This window comes from Anneissia japonica, unplaced genomic scaffold (assembly GCF_011630105.1).
Source record: "Anneissia japonica isolate Jap-2015-1 unplaced genomic scaffold, ASM1163010v1 scaffold199_len4679917_cov187, whole genome shotgun sequence".
In the NCBI taxonomy this organism is placed as follows: domain Eukaryota; kingdom Metazoa; phylum Echinodermata; class Crinoidea; order Comatulida; family Comatulidae; genus Anneissia; species Anneissia japonica.
In genome coordinates, this window is record NW_022686322.1 from 3,109,262 (window position 1) to 3,129,716 (window position 20,455).

At 32.5% G+C, this 20,455-nt stretch overlaps 2 protein-coding genes across 2 annotated transcripts in view; both read right to left on the minus strand.

Moving 5' to 3' along the window:
• The window catches only part of LOC117114556 (low-density lipoprotein receptor-related protein 1B-like), a 22,626-nt gene extending 21,049 nt beyond the window's left edge, over positions 1 to 1,577 (minus strand). Inside the window, exon 1 of the mRNA XM_033258234.1 lies at positions 1,462 to 1,577. The gene's annotated coding sequence lies outside the window, so the exon portion shown is untranslated. The remainder of the gene's footprint in view (positions 1 to 1,461) is intronic.
• A 1,495-nt stretch (positions 1,578 to 3,072) lies between these two features.
• The window catches only part of LOC117114565, a 37,528-nt gene continuing 20,145 nt past the window's right edge, over positions 3,073 to 20,455 (minus strand). Inside the window, exons 12-29 of the mRNA XM_033258245.1 lie at positions 20,286 to 20,450; positions 19,461 to 19,703; positions 18,642 to 18,807; positions 15,971 to 16,122; positions 14,791 to 15,435; positions 14,337 to 14,477; positions 13,645 to 13,776; positions 12,726 to 12,851; positions 11,532 to 11,832; positions 10,997 to 11,103; positions 10,353 to 10,516; positions 7,505 to 7,624; positions 7,110 to 7,218; positions 6,705 to 6,777; positions 5,982 to 6,039; positions 5,616 to 5,686; positions 5,338 to 5,413; positions 3,073 to 5,067 (exon numbers count right to left, since the gene is read on the minus strand). Coding sequence (XP_033114136.1) covers positions 4,927 to 5,067; positions 5,338 to 5,413; positions 5,616 to 5,686; positions 5,982 to 6,039; positions 6,705 to 6,777; positions 7,110 to 7,218; positions 7,505 to 7,624; positions 10,353 to 10,516; positions 10,997 to 11,103; positions 11,532 to 11,832; positions 12,726 to 12,851; positions 13,645 to 13,776; positions 14,337 to 14,477; positions 14,791 to 15,435; positions 15,971 to 16,122; positions 18,642 to 18,807; positions 19,461 to 19,703; positions 20,286 to 20,450 — 2,990 coding nt within the window. The 3' untranslated portion in view covers positions 3,073 to 4,926. The remainder of the gene's footprint in view (positions 5,068 to 5,337; positions 5,414 to 5,615; positions 5,687 to 5,981; positions 6,040 to 6,704; positions 6,778 to 7,109; positions 7,219 to 7,504; positions 7,625 to 10,352; positions 10,517 to 10,996; positions 11,104 to 11,531; positions 11,833 to 12,725; positions 12,852 to 13,644; positions 13,777 to 14,336; positions 14,478 to 14,790; positions 15,436 to 15,970; positions 16,123 to 18,641; positions 18,808 to 19,460; positions 19,704 to 20,285; positions 20,451 to 20,455) is intronic.

The following is a 20,455-nucleotide window of genomic DNA, read 5'->3' on the forward strand; positions in this document are numbered from 1 at the left end:
ATTTGCCTATATATATATATTTGTTTATATATATATATAATGAATTATTGAATTATGAATTATTAGTGTTTAATACAGTAATGAAGACTTTGGAAAGACAGAGCAAGGAAATATATATAAAGAGTTGCTACATTCCTCACGCAGATGAAGACAAGCAAAGTATAGAGTTAGGTACATTACACAGTATTTTCACGTGTTTATAATGTTATTAATTAAATAATAACTTTTTAGTATTATAAGCGTGATTTAGAATTTATCTTTAGAATTTGAATATTTGCGCGTGTTCACACGTGCTTGATAATTAGCGATAATAATATAATAATAAAATGAATTACATAGAAATTATATTTAGAATGTTAGACGTTCGTCTATATAGTATTTTAATGACTATAAAGATCTGTCTTTAAAAAAAGTTATGTTTTATTTATTTATATAGGCCCATTGCAGCCCACTTGATCTATACTATTTTAATAACTAGTTTAATATTTATAAATAATAATTTGGTTATTTGGATCATCAAAATATAGGCCTTTTTATATTTATGATCTCGTTGTTTCTCTTTGGAAGCCTGTAAAATTGAATAAAAAGTACTAAGACATTTTGTTGTTTGATTGTCGTTTTTTCCCACACAAATTAAATAACACGAACAACATAGGCGTAATCTAAATTATTAAAGACTATACTTAAAAAAATGCGATATTAATTAAGACAAAGTTCGTGGCGGAAATTTAAAAAAATAGAAAATTTTAACTAATCTTAATTACATTTTGTATATTTAGTATATTTAGACTTATCTGATAGACATTAATTAGCCTATTTTATGCTAGTCAAAAGCATTTCGACAAACTAACAGGAGCCACTAAGGTACTAAATAGCAGGATTGCCTAAGTGAAGAATACTTGATATCGAGTGGCTCTCAGCTTGTCGACACAGATTAAAGAACTGATTAAAAATAGTAAATTATTAGAGTATATATAGGCCTAATGAAATTGGTTATAAAGTATTAAAATCATAAACAACAAATCTATAAATATATTTATATGAAATTCAACTGCTAAAAAGAGTAAATTAAATTAAGCTCCAGTAGGCGCCATATTATACACAGGAACGCGTTGGACACAGAATGGCTTCAAAGTTCTCAATGTCGCAACTCTTTCTAACGGCTCTGATCGTGGCGAAGCAGGAGCACCACCACTAAAGGCATTAAGATCGGCGATGGCTTCATACCCTCTTCGTCCAGGGCTCTGTTGGTAGATACAATTCTTCTCGATTAAAGACTTTAAACCGACGTAATACTCGGTTTGATACAAAAATAAAATAACAACCAAAAATGACAGAGCTTGGGTGCGGTGGAAGCTTGTCGCGACTGCATAGCCTTTTAGAGCTAGGACAACTGCTGGGTTTTTTTTTAAATGTATTTTGTACGATATACTGATGCAGCTAATATTTAATAACACTTACCCTTGTTGTTAATTCCAATGTTGGTCTTTGTAAACGTTTTCGTTTGTTTTTTTTTAGGCCTTTTAGACGTTTATACCCCAATAAAGTATAATTCCGCAACGTATTCCCAATGGTTATCTGAGCAACTGCACTCAAGAATCGATCCAACTATTACACTTATAAGTTCAATAATTCACATTTACTTTAGGTGCGCCGTATTGTTCTGTTCTGTGTAGCAACTGGTTGTGTAGCAACAACATATTTTTTTTGTACCAAATATACTATACATTTCTGTTTGCACTAACTGCAATTATTGGTAAATTTATTAGAGGATAATTCTATAAACCTAGTAAAATGTTTGGTACTGAACATTGAAAATGATGATAATAGTGGTTGTAACAATTATATAAAACTTTATTAATTTGCAATTTGATGTACGCGATGTGTTTAGTTCAAAGGAAATTTTATGAAGCCATTTTATAAAACTATATTGCCGGATCCAGGAATTCGAAATAGAGGGGAGCCATGGAGGGACTTCACAGATGAAAGTCTATACTATCTTGTTACAACCGCTAATGTAGAAAACAACAGGTAATGTAGTAACAACCGTTAATGTTGCACACTCCACAGCTTATGTAGTAAAACTCCCCGCTAATGTAGAAACACCAACAGCCTATGTAGTAAAAAGAAAATCAACCCCAGCTAATGTAGCGCTCAACAGTGTAGTAACGAAAATTGCCTCACAGCTAATGTAACTACTATCGTCAGCTAATGTAGAATATAGTATATAGTTATAGTAACATAATCGAGGTTACCAGCTTTAAACTATTACGTCTTTGAATTATTATCAACAGTACTACATTTCGACTTCTGTTTCATGCCTGTTTGTTGTTTGCCATAGCACAGTATAGTCCTCAATGAATATTGTTCTATAAATAAATTATTAGATAAATTACCTCCGACGGGAATCGAACCTGTGACCTCTTGCTGTCAAGGTGAACACCATAACCATTACACCACCATCATTTTATCATATATGTATTTTATATCGCTATATATTTTATATTTTGCTCTGACGAAGGGCTATTACCAAGGGAAGGCATTTTTCTCTCTGGCTGTTTACTTTATAGATCAGGGGCGGATCTGGGTTTAAATTGACGGGGAGTCAGAATGTTTCCAAAAAAAAAAAAAAAAAAAAAAGGGGGTGGGGTTCTCCCCTAGGAAAATGTTGATTCCTTGATGGCGAGAAATGAGCTTTCCCGACTTCTGAAGTGTCTTTTAATGACTTTTAAGTTCTTCAAAATTCAATGTTGTATGCCCTCTTGAAACTTGAAAACGGTCAGGTAAATTCTCTCATTCTTATTACAGTAAATAGGCCTATCATGTGTGTACCGGTATAGGTCTATACAGAAAAAAAGTGAGTACAGTAGATGCATACTTTTTTCCATGAATCGATGATCCCCAAAGAAAGGGGGTAGGGTGTCCTCCTCGGGAAAATTTTGAGTTGTAACCAATTTATGATTATGGCACCTTTTTGAATATTTTTTTAAAAGTTAGTGTACCGTGTAGGCTCCCTTCCCATTGAATCCAATACTGTATTAGGAAGAAATCATAGAGTAAAAAAATGGCTTGACGATACTGTCACCATATTTTATTCACTTAATCTGTGGCGCATTATAAAACAAACCTTATAATAAAAAGGAGATCAAACTAAATAAACTTATAATACGTTAGTTAAGCTAAATAAAAATCATAAGGGCAACATAAAGGGGCACTATTATTTCAATTTTGTTGCTAGAAGAAAATAAATTATAATAACATCGACAATCATTTACTAAACTCATAATAACGTCACTAAAGATACTTGTTCATCAAATTGCATTGTAATCTCTAAATATATATTCCAATTTATGAAAATACAAGGTGATATTTTTGACTTATATGCTAGGAAAATTAGAAGCAATGAGCCGGATAATGCAATAAAGAAATAGTAATGCAATAAATAAGTAATGAAATATAACAGAAGTAGAATCTGATTAATAAAACAATATCAATAAAACTGCACATGGCTATACCTATAATTATAGAATCACGTTTATTATTTATTTATATTTTCATGCCTAGAAAAATTAAAAGCAATGAGCCGGATAATGCAATAAATAAATAATAATGAAATCTAACAGAAGAGGAATCTTATAAAGGAAATAATGAACCTCTACATGGCTATACTTGATACGATTATAAAATCATGATTTTATATTTTAGCATTGTATTTATTAAATATCTGTAATAATATACAAAATATGATATTTAGCAAAAGCTAAAATACAAACGTCAGCTAAACATCCAGAATGAGAAAGCACTACTGCAGTGGATTTGTGCGCTTTATAAATCTTATTATTATTATTATTATTATCATCATCATCATCATCATCATCAGCATCATCATCATCATCATCATCATTATTATTATTATTATTATTATTAAAGACTATATAGGCCTATATATATACATATAGGCCTAAATATATATACTTGTATATCAATAATTATATATATAACAGAGACACTGTGTCCTAAATCCTTTTCTCAATCATAATTCCCCACCCCCCATTTCGACCTTAGGTTCTCTATTGCTGACTTATACTATATCTGATCTCATTTGAGCTTATATATCTGGCTCGGTTTCGCCAATTACTAATAAATAATAATATTTTCAATAATACCAATTAATTCTAACAATAATAATTTTAATTTTAACAATAATTACAACAATAAATATATTATAAGTGATGATAATATAATGCAATATTCATAATCAAATGTTCGCAGTGACCAATAACAGTAATACATTAATAGCAATATTGTTTTGATTTTTAATTTATTTTTTAATACATAAGATTTTTAATAATTATCATTAATGGATATAAGTATTGATTTTCTCACTATTATTATAATTATTTTTTATCTATTTTTGGCAATCGATTTTTTTCTTTAGCCTCGTTTGCATTTTTGCCTCCAACAGACAACTTTCACTCGCTGCCGAAACATAGACGTTTATTATCTAAATAATTTTGTTGGCTATGCGTCAGGTAAATCAAATGAACATGAAGGGTGTGAGTTGATGACTGTAAGTAGATTGCTTTTTAAAATGCTTTGAAATTAAAGATCAGGATCTTTAATGAGAGGCTTCTGGAGGACAGAGGTAATGTGAGAAAGTGACAGTCTGTGAAAGTTCTAATGTTTGCAGCTAAGTTCTGAAGTCGCTGATATGTATAATTTTGTAGTACTTCTTTGTGTGTATTTAGCAATAGGCATAAACATGTATATAAGCATTACAATTATTTCTAGCTCATCTACAACTTACAGGGCGGAGTCAAAATATAAATGTATATAAAAATATTTCTAAAATATTTTTATAATGTATTCATTATATTGTCGTCAGGTTACATATGACGGCTCCTCGTCTGTTGGTGACAACTGTACTTATTTCTTAGCACCCGACATCCACACCTTTGTATATTTCAAGAACTGGAACACCAACTCGACGAACTCACAGAAGCTGATGATTGAGATGCCAATATATAACCCAGCCGTACCGCCGATATCGCTAATTAGGTTCTCGATCTAATGAATATTAAATATAAGCGTTCACAATGCGGCTATGCTATTGCTTATTTAAATATGTGTTTACTATTTACTATCTCGTGCATTATTGTGTTTATATTAAATATATAGGCATATGCATACTATCAATACTGTCATTTTTACTTACGTCTATAAGCAGTACCGGTACACTGTGAACCTCTGAGAAATCGTTATTGTTGATTCTTGTACTGTTTCTTATTGGCAATCCTTTTATAATATATTTTGATTAAAATTGTTCATTTTACTTACAAGATATGCTGGTTCCTCCTTTGTGCTTTGATAATTAAGTTCTTCGAAAAACACTTCCAACCTTGCTACGTCTTTGCTAATTAAATACAAGTGTAAATGTATTGTAATGTAATATATATACTGTCTCTTATACACATCTAGATGTGTATAAGAGACAGAGTGACAATACCTTTCTTAATGAATTGCTTAGTGTAATTGGTCGAAGATTTTTATAGAAGTTAGTAAACTGAATCATAATCCTGGCTCTAACGCTTACAATGATAATGTTTTAACCTTACCTCAATGCCGTTTCATCATTAATGTAGCGAGTTTTATCATTTATACTGTGGATACTCCGTAAAAGTTGGCTCTAAAAATTAGATAAATGTTATAGTTAAATAATGTCTGGAAAAATCTCACACTAAATTACTTATTTAAAACGATCGAATAAGTTACCATCATTGAATCATTAAATAATTTTTACGGAAATCTTTCAATTATTCAAAAGCCTTTAAATGATAAACATAAAGAAAATTGTATTACAGTGGCACTGAGTGTTCCGGGACCTTCACTTCAAAACTGTATATCAATTCACAAAAAAATTAGGAATGCAATAAGAATATGTATCGTATCCTTTATATTAGAAATATAATATAACTAATTACCAGGTAGACATCTGATGGCCAGGTAGATTGTGATACTGTTTGGCTGTAATATCCTTTGCTGTGGATAAAAAAGGTAAATGTTATAGTTGTTCGTGCTCAGAAGACTCGAATAATTTAATTACATTGCTCTTGATAGAATATAAAACATGTTAAATTACAAAAAATATTAAATAACGTACACAAAAATAAAATGATAATATGGTAAAACAACCAAATGAATCAAAAAGGCATATAATTTATAATTGATTTGGTAGGCCTATTTCCTGTGTTTTTATTATCCTTTGAAAACACATTACAACGGCATGTAATTCTCTATGAGAATAATTTGTCTGAAACAAATCAAAGATAAAATTTATTTAAATCAATTTGGGTGTGTTAAGGGGGTTTCAAATACTGATGCATTGATTCAATTCTTACATGAATGTTTTATCAGCTACCGATAAAGCTGAAGAGATCAGAGTATGAATAATTGATTTTCAGAATGCCTATGTCCTGATTGATCATAGGATCTTAATGCAAAAGTTGAAAGATCTTGGGGTTGATGACCATATTGTTAGATGGGTCCATTGTTTTCTGTGTCAGAGAAAACAACGTATCAAACTTCGTAATGTTCTGTACTCGTAGGTGAGTGTAAACGGAGGGGTCTCGCAAGACTCTTGGCCGGGGGCCATTCTATTCATTGTCTTTGCCAATGAAAAAATGAAAAAAAAAATTAATACTAACTGGCATTGTTGGAGACAATTGCAATTCAATAGCTGCTGGTTGTAGAAGTAATACATTAGCTGTGTGCATACGTCTGGAAAAAAACAATAATCACGATGTCAGGTATATTTTAAAAATGATGACTTGACTGGAGGTGAGTTTAAAATTCGATATTATTCCAATATTATCATATACAATCGTAAATATTATATATCAGTCCTATTATTTCACTGTGGTTATTTTGTGCAGTGTTAGTCTATTATGTCTTTGCTTTGATAAATGATTTTGCTGGTAAGCAACTCGGCCAGAAGGTGCCGCCACCGTTAAACTATATTATTTACTCATATACATACACACACACACATTTTATATATATATATATTATTGCTATATATTGTTACATTAAAATGTGTGTATTAAATTTACCTTGTGTTTTATTGAGAACATTACATCGTTCAATGGCGTCATTGGTGATCGTGTCGGTACAGCCACATTCCTCTTTGATTTTGATAATAACGCAGCTTTTTTCGCATCCCTAGAAAATGTTGCATAACAATGAACTGTGATGAAACTTTACAATACAATACAATACAGTTAACTTCATCATCATTCCCATCATCATTATAGATACAGACCTATCATTGTTACTTTTTATCATCACTATCATTTTTTATGTTTATTTTTTTTGTATCATTTAGTACAGTAGTACTACATAGTATAGTTCAAATGATACAAAAATACAAATATACTTTGTACTTATTTTAAGTTAGTAATTACTGTAACTTGTAAATCAAAATAGAATTTTAAAGCCTACAACTTACCGCTGTGTCGTATTTGAAGTTGTCCCCTGTAATACCATACGCTTTTTTCAAATTTTTCAAATAGTTCTCGGAATCGGAGTTACATTTACCGTGTGGTTCTCCAAGTTTTGAAACAACATTCTAAGATGCAAGATATTTACATTTTATGATTTATTGATGTTTCTATACTTTGTTGTAATGCTTTCAATTACAAGTCATACCCTAGTTTTTTTTGTTTTTTTTTGTTTTTGTTTTTGTTTTTTTTTTTTTCTTTTTTTGCTTTTATTTGAAAGCACTCTAAAACTTTTAATAATGTCATTAATTCAATCAAAATATTTTCGGTGCTATTCACCATGGAAAATACATATGCTTATATCCATGAGCGTCGATCGGTGGGATACGGGGGGACACGCCCCCATTTTTCAAAGTATTGGGGGACATCATATCAATTGTCCCCCACTTTTCAGCCATCAAAACCCCACTTTTCAAAGTGGAAAGAACAACAATTTACGCACGACTGTCATGAATTTTTCCTGTTCATTTGTGCTCTTTTCCAAGTGCGGTGCGTATTTCCAGACAAAACAGAGTAAAAACGCAGTTGTTTGTTCATTTCGTAACCATCTCAGTAACTACTCCACTGATTTTGATTTATTGTGAAAACAATGTACTACTGTGCGTTGTCAAAATTGGAAGCGTGTAAGCTCAAAAGTGCACAATTTCTACTATAAACTATTTATTTATTTTGAATATTTTATGTCATATATTATGACCTATATATTAATTAATATTATCTGCATACATAGCTTCCTGTTTTTCCTAACTTCAAAAAATAATAGTCAATTGAATTGTACATAGCCGTTATTAAATAATAATTATACAGCCTTTGACACGGACTATCTATTTCGATTTATTTAAGTAGGGATACCACAAGTATACAAACTCCAATGCTACTTTGACGCAATCTCATAATAATCAGTGGCGGGTTCAAGTGGGGCCGAACCGACCCGGACCACCACCCATAAAATGTTCACCCCATACCTAAATTTTTCAATTTAGGGGTGGGGTTCGAATACGTCACAAGCTAATCAATAGGTAATAAATCATTATTTTTATGAATGCTAGTTTGCAAGAAATATATAAGCAGGCATGATTATGATCAGTGGCTGATCCAGAAATTCAAAATAGAGGGGGGCCCGGGGAGGTACTTTCACAGGTGGAGAATCTATATCACCTCAGTTGTGATTGAGCTAAGAAAATTTGTGATTATTGCACCTCTAGATGGCCGAAAACTGCACTCCCGGACTTAAAATTTCAATACTACTTTCTTTATATCTCCATTTTTAAAAATAATTTTGAACAATTTAGGGGACCCGGGCCGGCTGGCCCCCTTGAATCCACTACAGATGATTACCAAGATAATTTGAAAAACATTTAAGAACAACAATTTACGCACGGCTGTCATGATTTTTTTCTGTTCATTTGTGCTCTTTTCCAAGTGCGGTGCGTATTTCCAGACAAAACAGAGTTAAAACGCAGTTGTTTGTACATTTCGTAACCATCTCAGTAAATACTCCATTGATTTTAATTTATTGTGAAAACAATGTACTGTGCGTTGTTAAAATTGGAAGCGTGTAAACTCAAAAGTGCACAATTTCTATTATAAACGATTTATTTATTTTGAATATTATTATGACCTATATATTGTTTAAAATAATAGTTAGTCAATTGAATTGTATAGAGCCGTTATTAAATAATAATTATACAGCCTTTGACACGGACTATCTATTTTGGTTTATTTAAGTAGGGATACCACAAGTATACAAACTCCAATGCTACTTTGACGCAATCTCATAATAATCAGTGGCGGGTTCAAGTGGGGCCGAGACGACCCGGACCACCACCCCTAAAATGTTCACCCCATATCTATTTTTTTCAATTTAGGGGTGGGGTTCGAATACGTCACAAGCTAATCAATAGGTAATAAATCATTATTTTTATGAATGCTAGTTTGCAAGAAATATATAAGCAGGCATGATTATGATCAGTGGCTGATCCAGAAATTCAAAATAGAGGGGGGCCCGGGGAGGTACTTTCACAGGTGGAGAATCTATATCACCTCAGTTGTGATTGAGCTAAGAAAATTTGTGATTATTGCACCTCTAGATGGCCGAAAACTGCACTCCCGGACTTAAAATTTCAATACTACTTTCTTTATATCTCCATTTTTAAAAATAATTTTGAACAATTTAGGGGACCCGGGCCGGCTGGCCCCCTTGAATCCACTACAGATGATTACCAAGATAATTTGAAAAACATTTTATGATGAGTATTGCAGTGGCAGATTCAAGGGGCCTAGCCGGCTCACCCTCCCTAAATTTTTTCAAAATTTAAAAGTGAGAGAAAACAGGACATTATATTTAAATTTAGTCTGAGAGTGCCATTTTCGGCCAACTAGAGGTGCCATAATTATAAATTTCCTTACCTCAGCCCCAACCATGGTGGGGCTGACGTGGTCTACACTCTCCATCTGTAAAAGTCCCTCCCTGGGCCCTCTCTATTTCAAATTCCTGGATCCGCCACTGTATTTTGAAAATGTAGTGTGGAAATAAATGGTAATTGCATTCTTTAAAATCAATTAAATACAACTTATAAAAGGCTATAGGTGCCAGAGATCCCGAAGTAAACATTCACTATGTACCCGATACTAAATAGGCCTACATAGTCTTGGCTACTGACACTTGAAAAAGCGAGTTAGTTTACAACCTAGTGAATACAATTTTTCAGACTTTCAATATTTATAATTATAATGCAATGATTATCGGTGTTAATTTTGTTTTGGTTAACTTTGATTGATGTATTTGAAACTTACATATCGAAGGCTGACAAACGTAATAGCCCCGGGCTTGATAATGATTCCTTCATCTTGAGGAAACTTAACTCGATCCTGTGTATCTACTACGACCTTAACACCAGCTTCCCGTCCATAAATACTTATATACTCCTTCTGCTCGATGAAAAGCGTTAGTTTAAGACCTATGAATAAAATTATATCTAATATTAAAATATTAAGAATTTGTATATTGCTATGCCATAGCCTATGTCATTGAAAATCTACATACAAAATAACTGTATGAAATCAAGTAACCTCCGCAGGCCTTTGAATAACATTATCCGAACTGCGCTAAACACATCCGCACGGTTGCCAAAACCAACGGCCTTACAATAACCGCAATGACAAATGCTCTATCGATCACCCAACCCCACCTCCCCAACACCCAAAAAACAAACACACAACGAAGATTCTATCATCACAACTGTTAGAATTATTGTATTTTTTCTGTTCATGATGAAATCCATGATACCTATGAATGAGTCCAGTGGGAGCGGCTGCACGTCTCCTCCGCGGAATTGTCAGGCCTGATCTATTCACACACGATCCACAGAAATATTTACAACTACTCAGTATGTCTATATGTAGGATTTACTTATAGGCCTACCATTTCTTCCTCTTACCGTATTTTGCTCCTGTTCTTGTTGAGTTAGAGACTACATCGGAACCCCGACCATGATTGAATATGTAACAATTACCATAGCGGTCGTCTTGAAAGTTCTCCAACTTACTGAAATACAGTAGTGACATATATTTTAACGTAACAGAAGAGTAATAATGACAAAGAAAGAAAAAATAACTCAGCCTCGAACATGGTACCTTTCGCATACACGGCAAACGTCATAACCACTTGACTACGAAGGCACTGTGGTGACACAATCTGAGATTCTTTCATTCTTTTAACATGTCTGATGTCACAATTTTGATATTGCGCTACTATCGCACGTGACCAAACTAGTTAGAGATCTATAAGATCTGTCTCTTATACACATCTTAACGTACACAAAAATAAAATGATAATAGGAAAAAACCCAGGAACAACAAGCAGAATAATGCAATAAATGATCAGTCAGTTGTATGAGAGAAGGTGTCTGGGGGATTTGATGCCATTCGCCGCGTGTAGTTATGTGAGCATGCCTATGTAATAAACCTAGTCACCTTAAATTACATGGTCTCTGGTCGTAAGTGCACTGCAAAATAAAGTCTTCGGCTTGGTGACCCAGTTCCCTGATCTCATCTTCTCCAAGCTTCAACACATTTTCCAAATCACTGTAATCTGGAGAAGAACTAAAGGTTATGAAACTGTGCCAGTCAGGCGGGTGTTCACCTTTGACCCTACTAAATCCACGGTCATTGTAAAAATTGTCTTGAAAATCTTTGAAGACTTTAGGGTTGCTGGTGTACTTAGTGTAAGGTGAATTCCATCCATCAGGGAAAGTTTCTTCCTCGAGCGAGAAATCTTGAAAAAAATAAGAAAATTTAGTAAGTTTATAAACTGTGAAGTAAATTAAAGTACTCAATTTTACTGGAATAACTGGAGTGTTCATGAATCACCGTACCCGAGGAAGCCACATATCACAATCTCTACCATTCCAAAGAGTACTGTGCGTTATATAAAGTGTGTCGCAACGACTTCCGGCAGACTTTGTGCTATAGGCCTAGAATGTATTATATAGATAGAGCAGTTTGATGGAATAGAACTCATGATCTCTAATGGTTCAGCACACACAAACACACACACAGTCACCTATCAGTTTTAACCAACAGGCTATTGTGATGTAGGCCTGTAGGATTTTTATTGATTAATGTATTTTAACCAACTATTAGATAGTTTTAATGCTGCATATTAATATTGATCTATTTTGTATCGGACTGTTGTCTGTATACTAGTCCAATGCGACATAAATGTTATGTCAATATAATGAGATAACTTTTAAACGAATAAAAGCAAATGAACTTCTAATATACTGGCTTCACCACAACGCATTCATAGGTGGTTATGACGTTCACCTTGTAAGCGAAAGAAGAGTATTCTTCATAATTTATCAGATTTATCTTGTGTTACATTTCATTTATATACTCGTTGTTTATAAGTTTTTCCAATATGCCTAAAACACACATTGGAGATACAAGTATCTCAGTTTTAAGATCTAGTTCACTGAAAATATTGCACAGATAATAAGGGTACATTTCCAGTTAAATGTGACATTAGTACTATGTTTGTCAATATTGTGACGTCTGAAAGGTTGGTGTTTGTCCTGTCCGGTAGCCTAAGGTTTGAGCTTTTTTCATTCTTCATAAGATTTCTCTTTTGATACTTTCAATTCATATAAGATTTAAAATTTCACTTACCTTTACCGGTACAATTTTCTTCGTCTTTCTTATTGAAACAATCATATACAGAGTTACATCGATAATAATCGTGCACGCACAATCCACTGGTACAGTAAAAATAGTTTTCAGGACATGGTGAGTATGCTAAAATATATAAAAAACAATTTCCATTTAAGCCCTTTAAGTTCAAAATGATCAAAGTTTTAAAATAATGGAAGTGGTTTCTCGTTGCAGATGTAACATTAAGACGTCTACACGCATTCCGTCAAAGTCACAACAACTTTTTCATGATTTATAGTATCCTAGCTTGTATGTAATATGTTAACAATTTGCAGGCTATAATATATATATATATATATATATATATATATATATATATATATATAGTATATATATATAAATGTATATGTATATATATATATATATTATAATGACAGTATATCGATGTAAACTTCAGATTAATGTATTACATATGAAATTAATTGATAGAAATATTGTTGTAATCAAAGCCAGATTTTGAGTTCTGTTTATTTTTGTATTTGTATCATGTAAAGCGCCTTTCAATATTAATATTCATGAAAAGGGCGCTAGATAAATTTGGTTAAATATATAATTAAATAAACTTCATTCACGTTGCAGGAGCAGTCGAAATATCCGTATACTCATATTTCATGTTTCCGGAAACACCAAATCTATCTTTAATTTTTAATGTCTCCTGTGATCAATATTATTTTGAACGTTAAAGAAGAGGAATCAGTGAGTGTGAAAAAATAGGTTCCTCAACCATGATTCGAACCCGGGATTTTCTGTTGTGGTCTATGCAGACGCCTTAACCAACTGGGCATTGGGGCTTTGTTGGAAAATCCGATTAAAACATCAAATTCTTTACAGATGGAATCTTATAATGCAGTACACAAAGTCTGAAATGAGTTCTTACGTGTGTCTTCCTGGCAGTAGATCCTACTTTCATCCTCACCATTGGGGCAGTCGTCAACGCCATCACATTCTTTGACAGCAGCGATGCATTCCCTCTCTCCACGTTCACATTTCACTTCACCGGGGTGGCAATCTGCAGCCAAACAGCAATACTTTTTTTAAATTAAAAAAATAAGCCTAACTATGGTCTTTAAATTATTATACGCTTTTTCAACATTCATAACTCATGAACATTAAATGATATAACGTGACCAATGTAAATCGAAATATACATGTCGCTGCTCTACTTCTGTAACTGGTGTTTTTGTTGCTTTTACTGCCACTGTTATACTTAATTTAAAGTTATTTGTTAGTAGTAGTAGTAGTAGTAGTAGTTATATATTAGTAGTAGTGGTAGTGGTAGTGGGAGTGGTAGTGTAGTGGTAGTGGTAGTGGTGGTAGTGGTAGTAGTAGTGGTAGTGGTAGTAGTATGAGAAAAATATTTAAAACTACTAGGCCTATTACTACTTTACTTAATTTGTATCTTAACTCTATTTTTAACTTTTTTTTTCTCAGGCCTGTGCTTATAGTTTCATTAATTATTTAGGCCTCCTTCCGTACTTCTATATTTTTTTTTAAATATTTTACCCTTTACTGCATATATTTTAAGTGTGGAAAAATGAATAAACTGAACTGAAGATTCTTGGAACTCACCGTTTAACACAGATCCACAAACAAGTTCATCGCTGCCATCTTCACAGTCAGGAAAATTGTTACAAGTCATCCATATTTGGATGCACTCACCAGATGAACAATGAAACGCATCACTTAGATCACAAGTGATGTTAGACATTCCTTAAATACAGAAATATTTGTAATGTTATAAATAAAATTAAGTTGAGACTATGCATAATTATTTTATGCAAAAAAATATTTATTTTATTTGTATATGTCGGTTTTTTGTTCTCCTGTCAACTTTTTCTCAAATGTCCATTGTTTTTTCTAAGTTTTCCTCTAACAAATAAAACGTGCTTTTAAATAATTTGTTATTAAATTATGCTTCATTTCATTCTCCCGTCGTCTTTAACCTGCACCGTACAAATTCTGCAGTTTTTTTTTTAAATAATAACAATGAATAAAATGTTAACTTAACAAAATTGAATCTTACTGTTAGTAGCTATTTCTTCTTCGTTGATGTTCCTCCTTTTACGACCTACCATTTCTTCTGATACATTCCTGGTTGATTCTGTTACACCTGTAATTAACCCGTCTGATTGTGTACTAGGACTACTAGAGTCTTCATTTGGCAAGGAATCCGTAACTTTGCCCACCTCTGTGTATAAAAATATATCTGTAGTACTCTCCGATTCAGACGTGGTAATAAACTTAGTCTCACGTGTTGGAGCTGACTCATATGACGTTTGTGACTCTGGCGATTCCTGCCAATAATTCGTTGATGTAAGAGAGAACGCTTCTGATTCCTGTCGATTAGTCGTTAATGTTGAAGACGATGTATATGATGTCGAAACAAGAGATATGTCTTGTCCATCATTGTCAGAAGTAAAGGAAGGCTCATATGATGAGTCAGTCTCATATAATTCTGTCCCAGTAGGGGTAAACGATAATGAGTCTAACTCTGACCCACTCATAAAACTGCTGTGGGGGCCAGTGCTGGAATAGGATTGCCCAATCACATGGTCATATGTTGAGTAAGTACCGGTATACCCGCTTCCACTACCTCCGCCACATACTGTTGCGCTACTAGACTCATAGTAATTATTAGCTGGTTGTGTCCAGTCAGGTATTACTGCTCCTGTAAAATGTGATGTTAATTTGATTTCTTACTCAAAATCAATATAATAATTGTACCTGATGTTTAAAAGTTGTTATTAGTAGTAGAAATAGAGTCAAAATCCAATTATCCTATTATTTACAAACCCTGTTACGTGACGTTCTGTCCAAGATTCTGTTTCCTATTACTCCTCTCTTACTCCACACATCAAATCCAGGATAATTCCGCCATCCTTCAAAATATATGTGTGTATATATATATATATTGCATTGTTAGCAATCGTTTCACTGAAGATGGCGAAGGATTTGCCGAAACATGTCTGTTTTATACCGTGTTTTGATAATAAAATTCATTAGGCCTTGCCTATATGGTATTTAGTTTGAAAATTATTGTGGTATTCTTAATATATATATATATATATATATATATATATATATATATATTATATTTATACATAGGCATATATACAAATTTTTAACATATAGGCCTATATATATTTATATATATATACTATATATATATTATATATAATATATATTATATATATGGATTATACCTTCTTGGTAGCAGGTGACCCCCGCGTCTTCGCTGTGAGCGCAATTCTCTACTCGCCATCCAGGAAATATGCAGTCTGCTATATTACTCTCGGTCCCAAGACAGTCAATGTCATCAAGGAAGATGTCACCTGATCCCATTCCAAAATATGCCCTATTTAGAAAGTACAGTCATATTAATAGCAAAATTACATAAACATTAATAATAAAATTATTGTATTAATTAAACCTTAATAGGCCTAAAATAATAATTACAATATAACAATTTGACAACATTATAATGATAATATTGATAATAATAATTCGAATAACTTTACATAAATGTTAAAAAACATTAACAATTATAAGACTTTGTGTATTTCCACAAGAAAGAATAAAAATCGAAAGCCATATTAAATAATATTGATATCAACAAGAAAATTTAACATATAGGCATATTGATAAACCCCATGAGGCTTTTTATTATAATGGTATTTAGAATTTTGTAATGTTTACATAATAATTGTTTAATTACCAAGGTATCGTCCATCAGTTGATATTGTTTACAATATAAACTTACTGTTGCCAGCACTATTACAATATTTTGTAAAATTAATCCGATGTATATATTTACCTTTTCCTAATAGAATTAATAGAGCATTAGTATTTCTAAGGTACATCAAATTGCAGCAACAATATGCTCTCATTATCGTATTCTAAAGTTTTCAATTTTTCAATTAAATTCAAGGTTTCTTTCCAAAATGAATTGCAGTTAAAAACTTAACTTCAACAAAAGGTTACAAATTAATCTAAAAAAATACAAATATGAAAAAATATTGAAAACTTTAAAAAAGTGAAATTCAACAAGATCAACAAAAGAGAAGTAATAAATGCAACGAATATAGTTGAAAATTGATACCAAAAATCAGTAAAAATTTAATTCATAAAATCATTTGATTAGCAATTGATTTTTAAAATAAAATAAAGAGAGACAGACAGAGGGAGAGAGGGATGTTCAAACAGAATTAAATAGAAGTGGGATTTACAAATTTAGATTACAAAAACATTGAAATAACAATACTCATGAGGATATATAAATAACATGAGTAACATTTAAATTTGAATAAATTTAAATTTATTTTTTGTATTATTAAGAACATGGACAAAGTATGGTGTGTGCTATGATTATAACGTAAAATGTCAAAAAGAGAGCAAATAATGTCTTTATTATTTCTTAGTTTATATTTATCAATAAGTAAACTACGGAATTCACTCTTGATCAAATACCTAAATATTAAAATTAAAATATATAGACATATTTAAACCATGTATTTAGAAATAAAACAGAATTAAGATAACTTACAATAGGCCTATATGAAAAATGTTTTAGTTTAAAATATGATCGTCTAAAAGAAATTAATAATATTGATTTTGTTATGTTATACAGGCCGAAGTCCAAAATTCGAAACAAAGAAAGAAAGAAATTCGGTAGTGATTTGCATAGCAAAGTACGTCTTGCGTCAAGGGTTTGCGGCAGGTTGAGTTTTTAAAGAGAATCATCGTACAAAACAGTGCCTGTCTAACATTATGCGGCACGCACGTTTTTGGACTCTCTCAATAGTATTGCTTTTCTTATTAGTAAGACAGGGGTGCCAAACTGGCGCAAGATACTCCACAGTAAGTCTAACATAACCTACCGGTATGTAAACTCTTAACAAGTCATTACTAGAAGCAAAATGGTCGGTAAGAGATAGGCTTATAGAAGCTTGTCATGTGTGTGCTGGCTGTGATTTGGGTAAGGGAATAATGTTAACAAGTTTCCATTGCTGTGGTATGACTCCTTGAAAAGAGAAATAATTGGTTGTCAGTAATGGCTTTACCATAAGCAGATTCCTCGACAATTTTGGCTTAAATATGATCCGGGCCACATACTTTAGTAACTTTAGTTTGTTTCCCGTTCGCGATAGGCGTCCCATCGTTCCACGTTGGGAGACGGATAACTGAAGCTAATTGTTAATTGTCAAAATTGTTGTCTTGTATATTATAATGATGTTTTCGATTTCTACTGTTTGTTATCAACTCAAAGAAACAAATCTCGTATATATGTACTATGTATGACGAAAATAAATCTTGAATCTTGAACATAAATGGCAACATTTTATATCAATTGATTAATTTACGTCTTTCACGAGATTCAAGAAGCATTGAGTCAAGGAATGGCATAAGCTAATTACAATGATGATTCATATAGTAAATTATAGTAAATAAAATAAGTATAAGTATAAAATATAAATAAGTAAAGGTATATATAAGTATAAATAAGTAAAGGTATAAATAAATATGAAAAGTATAAATATAAGTATAAAAAAATTTGAATTAGTATAAATAAATACGTAAAGTGTATAAGTATATAAGCATTAAATATTAGTAAATTATTATTTTATTCTCTAGGTTTAAGATCACTTCCCTAAACATCCCAACATATAAAACACAAACACACACTAACCAATCCCCACAAATTTCTACCAAACGCTTCCCCAACCCACACAATTTTATTCCGGATACACATCACTGCGCGTGTACCCAGTCCAAAATAAGTCCGAATCATGACGTTCATGTTTTATCATAAAAGATAATATACGATACCCCGGTACCAAATGTAGAGATTATAGATACAAAGCCATTCGAACTTACAAACTGTGAGCTTCAGTTGCCCTCTCATATCCAATCATCTTACAAATAACATTAGCATCTTCCCTATCCCATTCGTCGTCACATACGGTACCCCATACTCCGTTATACTTAATCTCCACTCGACCCATGAATGCTGTTGGACCATCGACCAATCGTACTTCCGGTACTGCAACAAAACATCAGAAAATTTATATTTCAATTCAACACAAACTGGGAAGAACAGGGCAAGCCAAAGTGAACTATCACTGTAGCAGTGCTGGTTGTTAATGTTTACAATAGAAACACTGAGAGAAATATATTTAAAAAAAAGAGGAAAAAAGAGAAACGAAAGAAGAACCACGTGCTATGAAGGGCTGCCATCGCACACTCTTGTTAAGTGATAAGTACATATATATAAGTGATAAGTATATATATCTATATATATATATATATATATATATAATTGTTATTTCATTGTTATTTACTGTTATTTCATATATCATGGTTTACCGACTTTGTAATGTTTTTGTTCATTCACGTTGAGAAAGTTCTGAGGACAGGGCGAGATATTTGTGTGCAATAAAATACTTATGTTCCTCCAATACGTCGAAACCGTGTCATTTAATTTTATCAATGTCTCAATTATTAATGTGCACTTTGCCTTTGACATCGGCTATTAGAGTATTTATATGGCAACTCTATGGAGCAGTAGTTTGGCAATGTTGCGCAATCATACGGTGCCCATGGTTGGGTCTTTTCAAAGACCCAAACGAAATGGACGCGCAATTTGAAACCTCAGTTACCCACCGCTATCAAATATTTTTAAAACCTGCAACTTACCTGGCTTGCATGTACCAGATGCAGGATCAACTGGCGGGATAACACTACAGAGTACTTTCGAAGCCACACTCCCGCTAGGGAAACACCATGGTCCTCCAAGTGTACCATCTACATTACGACAATAGTTCGAAGGTTCGTTATAATTCTGGCTGCTCCAATAGTCGCAGGTTCGTCCATCATCGGTGGTACTAACCGTCCCACTGTAGTCTTGTCCATTCTCTCGTACGTAACACTCTGTGTATACTAATAAGATACGAACGGTAGGCCTACAGTGACTGAGGCTTAGCTTTAAAACAAAGTTACATTTAAATAGGTCTATGTAAAAACACTGTCTCAGAATTCTTTGTTTAAGACCAGTGCTGCGGTTTTACCCATTAGGTCTACTAAGTCTTTTTTTAGAGTTTGCTTTCGGGTAAACTTAAATATGGGTCAGAGAGTCAAAATGAATTTAACCTCACATTGCTCACCTGTGTTAGACAGAGCATTCGTCTCGCAAAAAAAAAATATTATATTTCCTTCTGTGATTTATCAAAAGTGTTTAACTTATGTGATTGTTTAGAAAAGTAATTCAAAGTTAATGTTTTAATTTTACAAGCTTTTCGCTAATAGGCCTATTTTAGGTAGAATTACTGTCTGTGTGTAAAATCAGAAACCACGTGATAACACTCGTATTTAGAAAAAATACAAAAATAGATAAAGGAATTAATACATGTGGTTACTAAATTCAATATTATTGCGACACAATCATCAGCATAAAATGTTAACAGGTTCATACACCCATGCATGCAAATTGTCGCAGTCTTCTATAAAACAAATGCAACTTACATTCAGGACAAACATCGATGGATTCATCAGAGCCATCGGTACATTCAGCGTTCCCGTTACATTTCATAAAATCAGTAATACAAATGCTTTCACCGGAATAATCATAACATATTGTCCCGTTACACACTGTATATTTACAAAATAAAAAGGTAATTTGAGGAGTATGATGT